At 37.6% G+C, this 18,489-nt stretch overlaps 1 protein-coding gene and 1 long non-coding RNA gene across 2 annotated transcripts; both read left to right on the forward strand.

Annotated features, from left to right (window-relative positions):
• The first annotated feature begins 2,377 nt into the window (after positions 1-2,377).
• Positions 2,378-6,666, forward strand: calm2b (calmodulin 2b, (phosphorylase kinase, delta)). The gene is made up of 6 exons (XM_043254204.1): positions 2,378-2,507; positions 3,593-3,623; positions 5,246-5,389; positions 5,544-5,650; positions 5,745-5,880; positions 5,964-6,666. The coding sequence occupies exons 1-6, from the start codon at positions 2,505-2,507 to the stop codon at positions 5,990-5,992; spliced, it is 450 nt and encodes a 149-aa protein (XP_043110139.1). The 5' UTR covers positions 2,378-2,504; the 3' UTR covers positions 5,993-6,666.
• A 5,616-nt stretch (positions 6,667-12,282) lies between these two features.
• On the forward strand, positions 12,283-13,420 carry LOC122355200. The gene is made up of 3 exons (XR_006252189.1): positions 12,283-12,393; positions 12,912-12,943; positions 13,123-13,420. It is a non-coding gene; the product is annotated as an uncharacterized LOC122355200 (long non-coding RNA).
• Positions 13,421-18,489: the final 5,069 nt, after the last annotated feature.

Here is an 18,489-nt window from a genome sequence, read left to right on the forward strand (position 1 = left end):
CCCTCACTCTGAGTAAACACCTGAGTGGTCAGGGGCTCTTTATACCAGTGATTATCAACCATCTGTGTCTCACATGGCTTTTTATGTCCTCAATTACCCATTCACAGACACTGGCATCTTATTACCAAAGTTCTTGGCATAGTTTAAGGCAATACGTGGATGTATGGTTTAGCTGTACTCATTTTACTAGATTAAAATCCTCAATACGAATAAAGTTTACACATTTATATAGTGCCATGTTAATTTATTCGTACCATAATATTTGTCATAATAATAATAATAATATTTTATGACACTACAATGTTGTCCAAACCATATTACATTCACACTAAGGTTCTAATAAAAATGTAAAACAACTATTAAAAATGAAATCTGGTTTTATTTTTTACGGTTTTAACCCATATTTTCCTCTACAGCAACACACACACACACAGTTATTTTAGTATTATTTTACACTATTATTATCTTTTTAATTTTCATTTTACAGTTAGTTTAAGCTGAATTAATTTGGTTATATGCTTGCGTCATTTTTGCGTTTTTTCAACTTAGCTTTAATTTATTCTGATATAAGCGCTAGTTTTAATCATTTTAATACTTAAACTTACTGTATATCAGTTCATGTCCAAAGCATTGTGTGTTTTTCACATTTAAATTAGTATTAGATTGCATTTTTATTAGAACTCCGACACAAAGTTAATATTTTTTATTTTATTTAACCTTTTTTTAATTAACAAAAATAATGATGGTTATAAATATACAGTTTATATGTTTAAACAAATGTCTTTAAAAGCTATTTTTTATGCTATGTTAAGTATTTCACAATATACATAATATGTCAGTTTAATAAGAGGATTTCATTTCATTTGTGTTGTGGACAGATTACAGGAATTATATTGTTTTAAGGTACCAGACGCTGCTCTATGCATCCAGACGGTGCGGAAACTTTTAGGTAACCTGAAAGAGGCATTGAGCACACATGTTGCATGTGTTGTGGGTATAACCACTGCATGATTCACTCTTTCCCTTGGTTTTACAAGCTCTGGAAAGGCAAGCATGCAGGAACCACCCAAGTTCATGCTGTACTGTTTCAGACGTAACAGTTTTCTTGAAAGGAAGTTTGATTCAGTCATCTCCGTTCTGGAGGGTTGGTGGTTAGAGGTGAAGGGGTGCAGAGGCATGGAAAACATCTGGGATAAAAAAAAAAAAAAAAAAAGAACCCTATAGAGCACCTAGACGAATACAATGCGAATGTATTACATTACAATACTGAGGGCGGTTCACTCAACTGATAATCTCAGTTGCTCCTGCTGTTTTTTTGGTATGAAAATGCCTCTACCCCCCTCAGCAACAGTCTGTCTTCTCATCCCTTCAATATCCAACAGACCTGGGACATGGCCAGAGACAGGTGGCCTGCGAGGAGGGAGCTAAGGCAGTCGAGCATTGAGGAGCAGACTAGGAGTTTGAGTAGGCCTTGATAAACAAGGCAGGATGTGGTCGATGGTATCGCTACTAAAGTTGCATTTATCACTCCTCAATCTCCTTTCCTTAAGATACAGGCTTTTTGATTTGTGTTACCGTTTTTGTTCAGTCAATAATAAAATACAGATGCGCAGTAAGTGCCTTAGATTTTCATTCAATAATAAAACAAGATTGTGTATATGCTAAAAACAGTGAGGGTGGAATATAAAAATAACTTTTCTGTGCGTGTGAATGCTAACATAGGCCAGTTTTCATTATAGGTATGAACATGTCTAAATTGTTCATTGTAATTGCACACATTGCGCAACTTTCCTCACGCATTTATTGCACTTACTGGAAAAGTTTATTTGAATTTAAAAACACACAATGCGCGCATAAACTACAGCCCAACACCATATAATTAAGATTCTGTGGAAAATTTTCTTATCTGTGTGAAGATGCATTATAAAAATTAGAACCATACTAAGAAATTTGGATACATTTTACATAAGTTATTATGTAAATGGGGGGGGTCTTAACGTTTACCCAGAAAATTAAAACTATAATTCTGGCCCCCCTAAGGGTGGAATTCACAACGGCTCAGGTGATTCCCTATTTCAGCTCTAAATTACATGGTATTTATGACCGGGCAAATTCTACAGTGTGTGACCAGGGAGTGACGCATTGCAGGTACAAACGAACCAATCAGAGCCATCCGCACAACCGAAATGCGTTCAGTATTCTTCCGCTGTCAGATAGTCCGCCTGCACTTGAGCCTCAGCACCAGCCGATAGCCAAATGCAATACTATATCGCTTTTGAAGAAGGACATATATCACGTTAACTCAAGCTTAGTTTAGTTTCGTGGACATATATCGCGGCATTTCCGAAGCACCACTAGTCAGAATGCAGTGTGGTCGGCGGATGGATACAGGAAGATGGGAGGTGTTTATGTACGACCGTTAAGGCGGGTCTATACCAATATTCCGACCACCATTTGTGAATCTCTCACGGAGACGGAGGGAGACCGACAGAGAAAACGAAAAAATGGTGAGTGCACGCTATTATTTATAATAAATTATAGACATGCGGTAATGAAACGATATGGCTTTTAACGTATATTTGCACGGAGGCTAAGAAGACATAAAAAGAGTTTCTTGAGTCGTTTACAGAAATATACCGCCAAATTTACGACTACAGTGGATGGACTGAATGAAGGAAAACGTTAACGTTGCCCATCGACTCGCATCTCTTATTCTTTCTGGGTTTCCTGTGCTCTTTTTTTTGTAATACTTCGCTTGATACCACTGGCTAAAACAAATAAATTCTGCGGAAGTACTAAACTTCAGAGGTCTGCTCGAAACCATTCGCTTTTTTTCCACATCGAGATCGTACTTTAGACTAAACTTTGTATGGTGTTCAGCAAGTCACAGTGCATACAGTCTTGAACAGAATTCGTTTCTCTTTATACTCTGTTGGAAGGAAAAAGTATGTTAGTTAGATTTGTTATTTAGTTGGGCAGCACCATATGAAACTTATGCTAACTTCACCGATAACGGGTTTCTATAAGAAACGTAGCTGGTTAAACCGGAAAAAGCTGTTATGTATTTGGTTTTTTAGCATAAAGTCGTGGAAGGTACCATTAGTCTAATTCTTAAGTCATCTTAAGATATTAAAGTTTAGTATCGCACGTGTTTCGCTCATATATCCGTTTATTTTAATACACATATGCGTGTTAACGCGCGTAACTTTAGATTCAATGATTATGAAATAGCCTGCAGTATTCTTACTAGGTTACTCGAGCATTATGGCACAGGGCTACTATAACAATAAAAAGGTGAAACTACAATCTTAAATGACTATCTATAGTGCCACGAGAGAATAGTTCACCGGGAATCAGGTGGGTGGATGAACTGCTGTTGTTAGGAGTGTCTGAATACCGTCGCTATGCTGGGACTTTATTCTCTCCAGCTGGTGTCGTAACATTTAGAGGGAGGGAATCTGAGGTCTTTGTTTGGTCTCACACAGGTTGCTAGACATTGATGTCAGACAACCAAAACATTATGAATTCTTAGCGAGTTTGTTCTGCACACCATTTAGTAATATGGTTGTTTGTCGTCTCTTCCCATCCCCAGGCTGATCAACTCACAGAGGAGCAGATAGCTGGTAAGGACATGCTTTTTTTGTTTTGTTTTGTTTTTTCCTTTCGCACCCCTTCAGAGTTTCTGAACTGGATTATGGCGTTTTGCAATACCCTGGCTGTTCCAGTTTGCTATAATTGTTGCCTTTTAAGGTTGTAACGTAGTCAGATCTGTGTGAATGGATGGGTTGTTGCTTACTTGAATATGCAGGCTCATAACTTTGGCAGCTTCTAACGAGAATTAAATCAATCTAGCCTATAACAGATACTGTACAAATAAGTTTTACATTTACTGAAATTAGTTACATCTGTACTTTGTTTGTATTAATTAGGGTTATTATACTTAACTGAAATTGCAATTAAAACAATGAAATTGTTACCAAATAAAATTAACTAGCTAGTTGCTAGGGAAATGTTATAACCTGATGTAATAAAATAGCAAAAATTTCTAGTTCTAGTCCAAATCTAGTTGTTAATTCATATATATATATATATATATATATATATATATATATATATATATATATATATATATATATATATATATATATATATATATATATATATATATATATACATACACACACACACTACTAAAATGACTAAAAACAAGGACGTTATAAAAAAAAAAACCTTTAACTGAAATTGAAATAAAATATAAGAATAAAAACTGATTCAATATATTAATAAACGCACTAAGTTTAAATTGGGAAAGTTATAATAGAGTGTATGTTTTTGGATAGGATAATGAATGGAAAAAAAAATTGAGCCTGATGCATTTTCTTAAGCTTCAGTATTATTTTGCATGTTTTTAGTAAAATGTTTTGAATGGGCCCGTGTTTCGTGTAATAGGAAAGCTGGTTGTCCATCTGTAATGTGGGATGTTATATCACAGGACGTATCAAATGGTCTCATCAGCTTTGCTCGATAGGCACTGTTGGCACAAGGGGGAGTTTGTATTGCCCTTTAGTGCTCAGACCGCTGGGCAAATGCATGCACTGGTGAAATGCAGTCTCACTTGTCACTATAGTTTTGTCCTGACCATGCCTGCAAGGATCAATTCTCCTCATTTAAACTGATCAGTGACAGGACTCTTACTTGACTTACTGTACAAAATGTTGTGTTTTGAAATCGACTCTAGAAGGTACTTGAGGCATCTACACAAAGTGATATGTTTTGCATGTAACTAATGATGCTCTGCAGGTCTGGTTGAACTGCCTTCACTCAAAGGCCTTAAAACTAGTACTAGTGGTCAGCTGTTGTCATGGCTCTGGGGTGTTTGTGTGTATCTTCTACAGCATCCCTAGACATTGATCTGTGGAGGCGTTTGTTGTTGCTGTTCTTAGCAACAGGCAGCTATTTCATAAATGCTAACTTCTACATTTTGGAATTTCTTGTAAAGTATAAACGGTTTAAGATGAAGTCCATAGTATGGGATCTACAAAGTGGCCATATGGGATTATAATGCCCATAAGTAATTAATTATTCAAAAAGGTTGACATGAAGTATAATTACTCTACCTGTCTTTTTATTTATTGCTAAAATGAAAAAGGGATTGTTTGTTTTAATTTTAATTTTTTTTTTTGAGGGAGTGTTTGTGATTTTTGTGGATTAAACACTGATCTGTCTCCCCTGGTTACACTTTCAGAGTTCAAAGAGGCGTTCTCACTATTTGACAAAGATGGGGATGGCACCATCACCACGAAAGAGCTGGGCACTGTCATGCGCTCCCTTGGCCAGAACCCTACAGAGGCGGAGCTGCAGGATATGATCAATGAGGTGGATGCAGATGGTGAGGACACATTTTTGCTGCTACATTAGCCATCAGCATGTTAACTCTTGCTAGTAGGGTCCAATTCTCATATGACTTGAAACCATTTTCCTGAAGTGTTTTCTCACAATTCACTAACATTCACTTCACATCTGACTGTGCGCTCTTTAATCAGGCAATGGAACAATAGACTTCCCCGAGTTCCTGACCATGATGGCTAGAAAGATGAAGGACACAGACAGCGAGGAGGAGATCAGAGAAGCTTTCCGCGTCTTTGATAAGGTAAGACTTCTGAAGAACTGTCGAATTCAGTTCACCTGTTAAGGTCTAGCTAGTAACTTTCACAGAGATAATGTTGAATGTTCTTTTTGTTCAGGATGGGAACGGATATATTAGCGCTGCTGAGCTGCGCCATGTGATGACAAACCTGGGGGAGAAATTAACAGATGAGGAGGTGGATGAAATGATTAGAGAAGCAGACATTGATGGAGATGGTCAGGTCAATTATGAAGGTGAGTCTGCATCCATTTAAAACATTTTAAGTACCCTTTTTGTTCTCGAAGCGATGCCTAATCTCCCTTTTTTCTCTTTACAGAATTTGTACAGATGATGACAGCGAAGTGAAGGCCTTGTACAGAATTTCTTGTATAAAAATTATCTGCCTTTTCTTGTTTTTAATTTCTGTAAAATGTTTCATTTTAATTTCTCCCCATCCTCTCCTGCTGTCCAAAGGATCTGCATGTATACTATAAGATTTGAGTGCTCATGTCCCCCCCCCCAACTCATAGTCATCGTGAACGGTCTGTTAGAAGGAGCAGTTATGGGACCAGGTGATACGTATAGGCACAGATACTGACTACGCACAGGCCCCTTTTTTTCCTCTCTCTCTCTTTTGCTCTGTCTGCCTGCCCACCTGACGAGTGGCGACATCAAGGGTCCAGCTGACTCACGGCGTGGCATCATTTCAACAATTTTTGGCATGATTCTTTTTTTTTTTTTTTTTTTCTTCTTCTTTTGATTTTTATGTGGAGGTGCAACTCTGCATGGACAATGGACTGAGTATAAATAGAAATGGGAAAAGTCCTCAGCATTGCACTATTGCAACATTGTTGAATTAAATACTAACGGGTTTATCGCCAGGTACTCATACACTCTAATCTTTTTGTATTTGTTCTGTTCTTACTATGCTTTTTAATTAGTCACTTTTCTTTTGTAACTGCTTATGGCACAGCCAGGCCTCAGAATCCATTCCAAGTTGTATATTTGTTTTCCAATAAAATTAACAATTTACCCAAAAACTGCTTTCCCTGTCTTTATTTCTTAGAATATTTTGGTTGTCACTACTGTTAACACAGTACATTTACAATTGTTAGACCACTCTTCAATACGATGTTGGTTTTACCCACTTACCTTGTCATCGCTACACGCTTTGGAGGGACATTGCATGATTATAATCGGTGTGATTTAGCTGTAATTAGGAACTTTTAAAATGCTTGATTAGTCAAGATGTCTTACATAGGAAGAATGCAACTACTGTTGTGTTGTTGTGTCCTCTTACCAATACAGTATTGAAAATAACTCGACTTTCAAAATGCTGTGAGTAAAGTGTTCACACCAAGGCTGCTTTAAAGTAAATGTAAAGCATAAAATCTATAGGACTTATCCTCCGGTTTGAAAAAGTGCTCTAAGACTTCTAGTCAAACTTGCAGGCTAATTCTGTTCCAAATCAAAAGCAGGAAGCTTATTCTACTAAACCTCTTCAGTCTCCTTAAAAGGGCTTGTTGAAATGACGCCAGAGTTCAAGTCGGATGCATAACAGATTTTGTAACTGCGAGGCTGAAATACAAATATTACCCTAGCGTTTCATTGTTAACAAGCTGCACACAAATGGCGACGTTGCCTTTGAAATAATCACGTGTACGTAGCTGCGAGTTTGAGGAATGAGCAAAGGCTCATTCACAATGCAAACAAATGCGAAGCGATGGTGATGGAGGCCAATGAGGCATAAGCGGCTCACTGTATCGAGGGAGATATGTGTGCATCTCATCTCTGGGAACTATTTACCACCGTGCTGAGCTTTCTGACGTGTGATATTCATGTTCCATCACGTTTCCTAGCAACCGTGAATTCCAGTCTCATGGGTAGCTGCTCTTTCCCTTTTCCAGTAGGCTCTGAAGGATCATCAGGAGTTGAGCACTGCTCCCATGTTCACGTCATGTAACTATGCGACTGACTGACGATGGAGATGTGGCATACTACAGAATTAGAGCAAATAAAGAAGGCCAGACTTTGTATTTGTGAAGCCAGCCAATAGCGACACACCAGTACACGCTTATTAAAAGAAGACTAGTTAGAAGAAAGAAGGATTTTTGCATTCTTGTGGAGATTCTAAGATTCTGTTAGTGTTATGGATTTAGAGACACAGCAGACAAAGTCCACAAGACAAACGAGTCATGGGACCTTGTGATATTACTGCAGTCCAAGCTAACAATAGCTCTTCCCCTTATTGTTGTGATAGGCCACCAAAGACACTCCATCACTGCGCTATAAAAGATGTCTCAAAACCATATCAAGCCCTCACCAGATCTGCTGGTGTTCATTTTAGCCATTTCTTCATTGTCATGTGAAAGAAGAAATGGAAATGAAATATGACTTCTGAGAAGTGACAAAGCAGGGTTGAATGTATTTTACAATCAGGTTTTGTATGGAAGCTAATTATTTAAAAATAATTGTATTGTTTATATTTATTATTTTGGCTTAGAGAAAAAGAAAAAAAAAGGTAAAAATGTGAGAAATCTAATAATATTAATACTGCAATTTTATCCATCATGATTATACATTTCTATTTCACAATTAAAACTTTACATGTCACAAAAAAAAACCTCAGATCAGACAAAAAAAAAAAAAAATCGAAATATAAGTTTTCATGATAGAAAGATAGCTCACAATAAAAACATTTCACACCCCTGTTTTTCAAGAATAAAAAAAAAAACGCCAACTTTTTTGTTAAATTAATTTTAGTTCTTAATCATGACACATTTTCGTATTTGCAATTTTTATTTATATTTAGACTTTACCTAAGATGAAGGTCCATAATCCAGTGATCGTGCTACCGTTGGTAACGTTTAACTTGGAAAATATTGAATCATCTCATTAACTAGCATTCTGGTATCAGGTGAGTGAGGTATTCCTGTCAAATACCTATCTCTGTCTTTTTGATTGTCTTGTTTTTGGAAAGCATTGGCTGAAAAGTTCTCTGCTCATCTGGCCCTCGTGTTGTTGCCATCCTTATGATTATTGCTATCACTCAGCAAGGACACAATGCCAGCCATTCTCAGAATGTGTCAGCCGCCTCACGTACAGCCTTCCGTACCACATTGACACTTAATAAGATCATCTTTCTCCCCGGGTCCTGGCTGTCCACCCTCTCTGTGCGTGGTTTGGCAATCGCTGTGGCCATTATCACATGTTGCTGATGGATATGTGTGTGTGTGTGAGCGCAGCTGCTCCTGTTGTTGTGCCATGATAAATGGGAAAGGGGTGTTTAATGGGCCCCTGTGCACTCTTGTGGTTATTTTTCAAACCTGGGTTCAGGGATGGCTCAGGGCGTCGCACCCCCTGGGCCCAGTTTGTACCAAAAAGCAAGCCAAAAACAGAAATCACTGGAGGGCGGCAATGAGAACAAACAGTTATTTCACACAAACGCTGCAGTGTGGGTCAGTTCAAAAGCCTTCTCCTCAGAGACGAAATTACAGCTCTAATTTAAAGGAACAAGATAGGTCCAGTTGCCTAGAAGCCCAAGGTTTGATTAGCCTCCTTGTATGGCAGCCAAATCCAATTCAGATCTCAGCCAGGTTGGCAACTGCTCGTAAAGTAGGAATTTTAATGGGGTTAGCGCTTGGCAGCCTCTTGGTTGCAACAGGTCTCCATAGTCAAGGTTTGGATGGGACGGTTTTTACGGAGTGCGCCAAAATTAACACCTCCTCCTGAGTCTCTCTGCCCCTCCGAAGGGATTGAGTGACTCCTGCCTCGGGAGTCCGATGACATGTAATGTCGGTGTAACCGGATTACCAGCTTTGATTTAACCACACAAAAACACGAGTGCTCAATGTCCTCCGCGTTGCTTAGCCGAAATCCAATGAATTAAAAAACACGGGCGATCTGTTTCAAACATTAAATGATCTTTTGGAAACCCACCGGATGAGACGGAGTCATAGGAGGCCTGACGAGGACAAAATTGGGTCAGAAAACTAATCTGTTTTCATTAATGGTGGCTCATTTTTCTGTCTAGAAAGGCACACTGTAGATACAAGCAACATGCGCTATTTCTGCCCACCTTCAAAGGCCAGGGAGGGGGTGGTGAGAGAGAGAGTGAGAGAGAGAGATCGGGGGTGGGAGGTGGAAGTTGCTGAAAATAGTGGAAAGCAATTAGAATATCACAAAGTTCAACCCCGGGGGGAAAAAACTGGTGAGATTTTTGAAACAAAAGAGCTGTGTTCTCAGACGAGCAAGAAACTGAGGAGAGAAGCAAGAACGAGATATGGAGTTGAATGGGGGAAGGGGAGCGTAATGCTAGCGTAATGTAACTCACAAGGATCTGACGCCGGGAGGAGTGGTTCATTTCTGGCACAATGCCACAAAGAACTCTTTTCAGGGAAAAAAAAAAAAAAAAAAAAAAAAGATGTCGGAGGCTGAGATGTCAAGAGCCACTCAAAATAATTCTAAAGGTGAAGCCGAGCGTGCTGGAAACAGAGTTTGGAGGTCATATAACTCAACCTGAAGAGGAAAAGGACAGTTTAAGTGCTAGCATGGTTTTTTTGGGGTTGCAGTTTGTCTTTGTAATCACTTTTTCCAAGGGCTAGGACGACATTACTGTGCTACCTTTCTCTAATACTCATGTGTTTTTGCCTGCTAAGGGGAGTGAATTAAAATGTCACCTGAATTTTTCCACATGCTGTTAACCCAGACCATACTTTATTTGTCTACGCAAGGTGCCCCGGGGCCCATCCTTTTACTTTAGTACTGTATATCGCAAGACTGGAATTAGTCGGTGTAGGCAAGACATTTGCCATTCAAACTAATCCCTGGTGAACTGCTTCAAGAAAAGACTTATTTTCACGTTTTAAATACAGAGGTCCATTTACTTTAAAGGGACAGCTCACACAGAAATGAAAATCATTTATTCACCCTCAAGTTATTCCAAACTTGTAAAACGTTGTCTCATTATTTACTTGAGGTCACTGCACATCTTTGACTTGTTTTCTGAAAACACAAAAAATAGCTAATTTATTGGAGCTCCAGTAAGTTTTGAGTATATTTGTATCACGTTTACAGAAGTACCATTGGTCTGTATCTGATGTAATAAAGCCATGTATCTCTCCCTCTGAATTAAAGCAGATCATGTTTTGTGAATTAATCTTTGTGAATCAATAATGTGAATCCAGTTAGTTGGATTATTTCAAAGAATTAGTCGATGTGGTTCACAAAACCAGTTTGAATTAGTTGTTTGTAAATTAGACTGGTTCTAGTATCCAGCTCACTAAATCTGGCTTAGACCCTCATGTAGATCTTGATTTATCTTCGGAACACAAATGTAGACATTTTGGTGAAATGCAAGAGCTTTCTGATCCTTAACAAACCACAATGCAACTGACATGTTCAAGGCCCAGAAATGTAGTAAGGACATTATTAAAATAGTCCATGTGACATCAGTGCTTCAACTGTAATTTTATGAAGCTATGAGAAAACTTTTTGTGTGCAAAGAATTTTTTTTGCTGTCTATGCAGGCTCAGAAGGCTCTCAGATTTCATCAAAAATATCTTCATTTGTACTCCAAAGATGAACAAAGGTTTTATGAGTATGAAATGACATGGGGGTGAGTAATAAATGCCAGAATTTTCATAAGGGAAGATTTAAGGGAAGATTATTATGGTTTAAATGGTTTCATAAGACTTGTGGACCTCTTATTTTATTTGAAGTTTGCAATAGCTTCCACAATAGTGTTCACGAAAGACAAAAAAGGTCACAGGTTCGGGACAAAACGAAGGTGAGTGCACAATGACAGAAATTTAATTTCATGTCGCGACACGGGTTATACAGTTTAGCATTGCCAAGGTTTTGAGTTTACGTCTAATCTGGGATCTTTGCCATTAGCACAAGGGTTATAATTTCAGATCCACTTACTCAATGACTAAATATGATCGCAGTTCTGACCAATTTCCATTGTGCACTTGAGCGATGTACTTATCTGCAAGTTGTTCCAGAGGGACAGTTCCTGTGGTTTCTGTAAAAGGGCTTTAGCTGAATGACCCTTGGAGCGTTTCCCATTATTAAAAGAGCCACTGCACACTGTATCAGACCATCCCTCTGCTGATGAAAAAAAGTAGACCGCTAAAGTAATCGCTGGGATGTCTCTAAACAGCCCGTACATAATGGCCGACATAAATTTGGATCAAAGCAATATCACTTTTATTAGCAGCAATATGTCCTTCAGCATTCCTAAATGCAAAATGAGAGCCACGAGAACAATTTGTGTTGTGCTTTACGACCTGTACTTATTTGTCATGCGCTTTTACCTCATCCCCAGATGCCAGTGCAAAGACTGACATTAAAACCATTCAGCTGTCCGACTCTGGCCCATTGACCTTTTAGCACAGGTGAAATTCCAGCATCTGGTGGAAAAGTTATTTAGTCTACGTCCAGAGACATGGCGCAAGTGGCCAAACAAAGATATTTATGACCCAACGAAATGTAATCGTTATGAATATCTTTCATTATTGTACGGCAATAGATGTTAGTGATATTTAGGCAATGATCTACAAAGGTTTGAAATTGAGTTTGAACATTTCTTGCCAGAGCTGTGGTCAGTCTAATGTGATCATGCCCACAGTAATCCTTTTAAGTCATTTTATGGATGCTCAGCGGGGAGACGGCTCAGTCTCCTGTCTCGGATGGCTTGGACTTCTCTAATTGATCCACAACAGCAGTGAGACACCGATCGATGAGCGAATCACATCCGGAACATGGTATTGTACTCCTGCAATTATATTCAAATGTTAATCATGTAAAGATAATTCAGTTTCGTAGTTTAGTCCCAGAGAGGATGTATTATGTTTCTTGGTGTACAAACGCAATAATGGCAGAGTGAAATGATGCGAATTCCCAGTTGCTTGAGTTGGAAATATTTTGTTTTGCGATGTCACAAAGCAATGATTAAAATAAAACAATGATAAACTGAGATATGACCATAATTTGTGACTTTTGGGCTATACACGCTACCATTTTAAAAGATTGTGTCCGGTAAAAAGTTTTTCAGTTTTTCTCATTCTTTTTCAAAGATATATCACGTATTTATAACATCTACAATATATATAAAAATTGACAGAATTCTATATGCAACAATCTTGTCAGGCATATCTACAAAAATCTATTTATGATACAATAAAGATGAATTAATTTCACCCTAAATACTAAATAGTTGTGATTTTTTTTTATATACAAGTCATAAAAAGCATGTTGTTTGAATTTTTTTATTATTATTTAGGTAGGATGCATGCAGAACTTCGAGGTATGAAGGTTAGTAATACATATTATTAACCTGAAATTTTAAAATGGACAGTGTTTTATCATTCAAACATGGCAGTTTACAGAATTATTTAACAATGTCAGATTTGTAGTTGTAACGGCATAAAGTTCATTAGACAATTATGCTCCAATATAATCCCCGTATGATCTCTGTTTGTGATCACACACAGACCCCAGAGAAGACAGCCGTAACTCAGTGTAAATGATGATACTTCATTTAGCTCCTGTAGCTCTTCTGCACTACCATGTCATCTTTGGAAGGATTACTAATGAAAAAAATCCAAGGAATCAGCAATCTCTTCAGTGCCATTGTCTATGCACCATGATCCAGTGATCTTGCCATGAGGGGTGTCCAGTCTCTAACATATGCTCCTTACTACGATTAAAACACCCACACTCGATCTAAGTTACAGAGACAGATGATATTCATCTGCATAGCCGCATGCACCTGCATGCTAATGAAAACAAGATCCCTTGAAATCTATGTGACCTCAGCTTAACCTATCTGAAGCTAAAGATTAATCTCAATTAATGATTTATACAGAAGTGAGTTAAAATTACTCTCATTTGAATCTACTTTCCAGATAAAAGCTAATTTTGAGACTCACTTTGAGTAAAAAAAACAAAAACAATTTTTTTTTAAGAAATTGCTGTATATTTTCATTATAGCATATTTATTTAATTTCTAATATATATATATATATATATATATATATATATATATATATATATATATATATATATATATATATATTAGACTTTTTAATATATATAGATTTTTATAATAATATAATATAATAAAATACAATAATGGGGAAAAACATAATTAGAGTGACATGAACCTGCATATACCTTACCAGAGCTATCAGAGAAGGTCACATTTGAATTATCCATGGCCTAGAACCCCACCTGTGCTTTTTTCCAGTGACTCCCCAGATGAGATGGCCCTGACAGGGCCTCAGTAATGGAGTCGGACCCAGGTGCCCCAGTATCCATTTCCTCTACCAACACGGGCTCCCCTGGATGGGCCACACTGCTCGATTGAATGACTCTTGAAACTTTGATGAGCTCGAATGGGCCAGTGCTTCACAGACAAAGAGGGAGTGTTGTTTGCCCAATAGCACTAGTAGGAAGACGCTGGGTCAGCCATGGGACATGGATAAAACCTGTTATTGAAGCCAATCCAGTGCTCATGCCTCCATGAAAACAGGATAATGGGAAACCGCTGGTTTATGCCAAAATGCAAAGAGATTGATTAGGCTTTTAAACAGAGCTAGCCTCAAGTTCACCTGTGAGGAAGAGGATAATAGCATATTCCTGTGCTCTGGCATTTCAGCATATTAACAGCTGAACTGTAAAATCATTTAAATAACAGAATAAAAATAGAACCTTAGGTCATAAAACTACAGCTGTTTATTATGCAAAAAAGTCGAAGGTATCAAACGACATCTAAGTCTCAGTAGCATGGAATTACTTTGAAATACTGAGCCCTTTATCAATGTTTATGAATCTGCGTTAATATGAATATATGCACAGCAGGGCAGAGTTACACAAGCCTGATCAAAACATTAGATAATCCATCTTCAACCCAGACAGAAATGTCTGGCAGAGGACCAATAACATCTTTACAACAAAGCATCTGAAGAGGGGATGCATTCCTGAGAAACTTTGCAGATACGCGCATCTACAAAAACACATTTCCATCACATGACATTTATGGAAATATCAATGCTGCATGGGAAAGCTATTTGTAGTTATAAGCCTCTTACAATAAAGCAGTGCAGCAACCCTTTGAAAAAAATCAGTTTCAAGCTACAAGTAAACTGCTTACAGTAAAGGGCAGTTCAAAATACCACGACTGAGGTGAGACGCTTGAACAAGGCACCGAACCCCCAACTGCTCCATGTGTGTGTTAATAGCGTAGGTCGGCGGCGCTTCAGATTCTAGAGAGCATTTGATTGGTCAGAAAATTTATTGAGAAGCTAAAGTACAAGGTGACGTGAAAAAATTTTTTTGATCTGTTTTGACGGAAGTGACAGAACTGCGAGATTAAAACGCTTATATCTTCTAAATGCAAATTTTGTCACTGTTTTGGATCACACTGGTTTATAAGTAAGCTTAAGACTAAAACGTCCCCCGATTTCACGGGGGACTTTAAAAATGCAGACACTCTTTAACAAAATGTTGGGGCAAAAAAGGTTAAATTGCAATAGAGCACCTATTGACAGAAGTTATTTTCAAAACAAACACATATATATAGCTTGACATTGGTTTATTTTTTAGAACATAGTTTTCTCAAAAGCAATTAGCCATTTGAGGCATGATGTTTAGGAAATATGCTTCACATTGCGCCAGTAATCAAGTAATGCATTCTTTACAATTGAATAAGCTAGTATTTTAAACCGCTAAAGGTTCTCTTTAGCACTGATAAATACTGTGAGTAGATGTGTGAGCATGAAGGATGATGTGAAGGTGAGAAAGTCTTCTCTTTTGCATTATCACTTTTTCATCTCCAAATAAATGGTTAATCATAGCACATCCATAACTAAGATATACAACACCTCCCGAAAGGAAGGTGGGCTGATTATAAAAAAGAAGAAAAGAGGCAAGAATGGGGGAGGGGAGCATGCTGGAGTGAAATTCTGACATGATTTTCCCTTTTCACAAACCCATGCATTAAAAGAACCTCCTACACTTGAGGGCGAGGAGAACGAGAGACTTTACATCGCAAGTGATGGTATAGATTTCAGATATTTCCACCAAAAGGTAACAGGATCACATCCCCCACATAAGCAATCTTCTCCTGGGGATCTTAAGGGTTCTGCTGGGATCTACGGTGTGGGATATGAGAGAATAGGATAAGTGGATTAGACATCGACACTGCCTCTGGGAGTCCTCACCTTACATGCCCTGTGTGTGAGAGAGTTTTTAACCGTTTGGTGAACAACGCTGCTACTTTCATACAAGCAGGCCTCTCTGTTAGAGCGTATTTATCCTATCAGGCTGCAGCCCAGGGTTCAACACTGCTATTGCGTAATTGACAGCAATGCTAGCCCACCAACGGAATTTAATTACAACCCCTGGGGAAACAGAGTCTCTTGAAAGGTAACTGAAAAAAAGCGGTGGACGGAAAATCACGCTCAGGAATGATAGGATGCCTGGAACCTGCTGTGCAATGAGGAAATCCTAAAACAATGAGCGCAAATCAAATTGCTACTAGGCCATAACCAGAAAGAAGTATGATTCCATGCCTTAGACTGTTGAGGGAATTTAGAGAGACACATAAAGCTAACATACTCTGATCAAGACAGATGGAGGATGAATGTCTGCTGGCCATGCATGAAGCACAATTCATGCCTAGTTGCTTTACTTCATCAGTTACTGTCTGATTAGTAGAGGAGAAAAGTGAATAAAGGGGAAAATCAAGCACATAACGCTATACTAGTCTTGTATGATGCAAGTGTCAGGCCCACATATAACTTATTGAAATATTTGAGCTTTAGCTACGTTCTTAAACAGTGACATCGTAAGATATAAAATCAATGTTTATAAAAGGAAATCGTGATAATGAAGAGAAATAAAGTCATAAATGGGATGAATAAAGGCGCAGTGACAAAATATGAAGTTGAAGAATTTGTCAGATACAAACACAAATATGGGGATAAACATGAGAAAGTGAAATATAAAGATAAAAATGATAAAAAAAGGGGCAATTATTAGAAAACAAGGTCAAAATCATAATAAATATTTAATATAATAATCATAATTATATATATATATAAAATAAATATATATATATATATATATATATATATATATATATATATATATATATATATATATATATATATATATATATATATGTATGAAGTGAAGTTGATTCTCAAGATTTGGGATATTTGTCCTCTAAACAAAACTGTAATAATAATTTAATTAAATCCATAACATTACAAAAATAATATTTTGTAACAATTAATCTATGAGTTTTTTGTTTTTTGTAAAAGGTAAAAGTTTTTTCATATTGATTTGATTCATTGAATGATATTAATAAGCATCTAAGATTTTAATACTGTTTTTTTGTGGCAGCAGTTTGCACCAATGTAGTAGAATGGCCCACATGTATATATGTATGTATGTATGTACAGTATATATATATATATATATATATATATATATATATCAATTTATATATATATATATTTGTGTGTATAACACAAATTGAGGCTAAATTTGAGACCCCAAAAATTGGCTAAGCACTTCATCCCCATCTATCAAATTTTTTTTGTGATGTAGTGATATACAGTTAACATGTATTAACAGCACCTGACATGTTGATGTGACCATTTCAGCATGTGCTAAAGCGGACAGCACAGTCATCACATCGACGACCTCAATCGTACAAATCCAAAAACAGCACCAGACAACTCCAACAGTTACTGTCACTTACACAATGTGGTTCCTATTCCTCTCCATCTAATTAAAATATTACGCTTTGTCAAATGTCTGACATGTATGTGCTTGAAAATCGTCGGGTCTATTTTTAAACCAAGGTGGTTACATAAATCTTCACACAAAGAAGGAGATCTGAATGCCGATCTTTTCTGACTGACTCACCCCTCCTTTCTCACCCCCAGTCCGTCTTTCTCTGTCCTTTTCCGGACCTCTTCTCTTTCTTTATGTGCATTCTCAGCAAGACGGTTATTCCAATGGAATAAATATTCAATTATTCACACTGCGATTGTGTGGCTATGCCCTCAGGTCCGCATCACACTAATGGAGATGGCAGGCTGTTTTTACTATAGTAGTAGAAACAGATGACCAACACCCCCTCAGTCTCAAATCCATCCTGGCCCTCAACGCAATCACCAGAGATCCTCATTAGAACTCTGTGTATTGATCCGTGCGTTCTGCTTTCTCCGGTTTAGAGACTGACTTGTGTGTGTTAATGACCTGGAGCACACAGCACACAAAAGGCCCAGATGACACCCCTGAATTATAGAAACTCAAATTTACTCAGCTTCAGCAGACTGCTGTGCCTCCTGCCCGTGTAATGCTGCAAAAGTTTAGGTCAACCTGTTTTTCTAAAGTACACAGGAAGGTCGTTATTTAGTCCACAGCAGGTGGAACACGATAAAACTCTGTTCCAACCTCTGTGACTTTCTTTGTTTGATGAAACACAAAAGAGTTTTTAAATTGTACCGTTTGCTCTTTTTCGTGTAATTGCGATGAATGGGACACTTAAGCACCATTAAAGTATCATAAAAGTGGTCCATATGACTCATGTGCTGTTTGATTTTCTGTTTCTTCAGAGGAACAGAGAGAAAATCTTTTCAAAAATCTTGACATAAGATCTAGTCCTTATTAAATTCATGACAGAAGTAATGACCTATTTGTGAACAAATTCTTCTTTTCAATCAGGTTTTTTTCCCCCAATGAATCAGTCTAATAAAACTGTCTGAATGATTTATTGTCCAATCAGAAGTTTAACTCAATGACTAAATAATCTGTTTGCAGCAATTAACATCTAATTGGATGAG

Source organism: Puntigrus tetrazona, chromosome 12 (assembly GCF_018831695.1).
Source record: "Puntigrus tetrazona isolate hp1 chromosome 12, ASM1883169v1, whole genome shotgun sequence".
Lineage (NCBI taxonomy): Eukaryota > Metazoa > Chordata > Actinopteri > Cypriniformes > Cyprinidae > Puntigrus > Puntigrus tetrazona.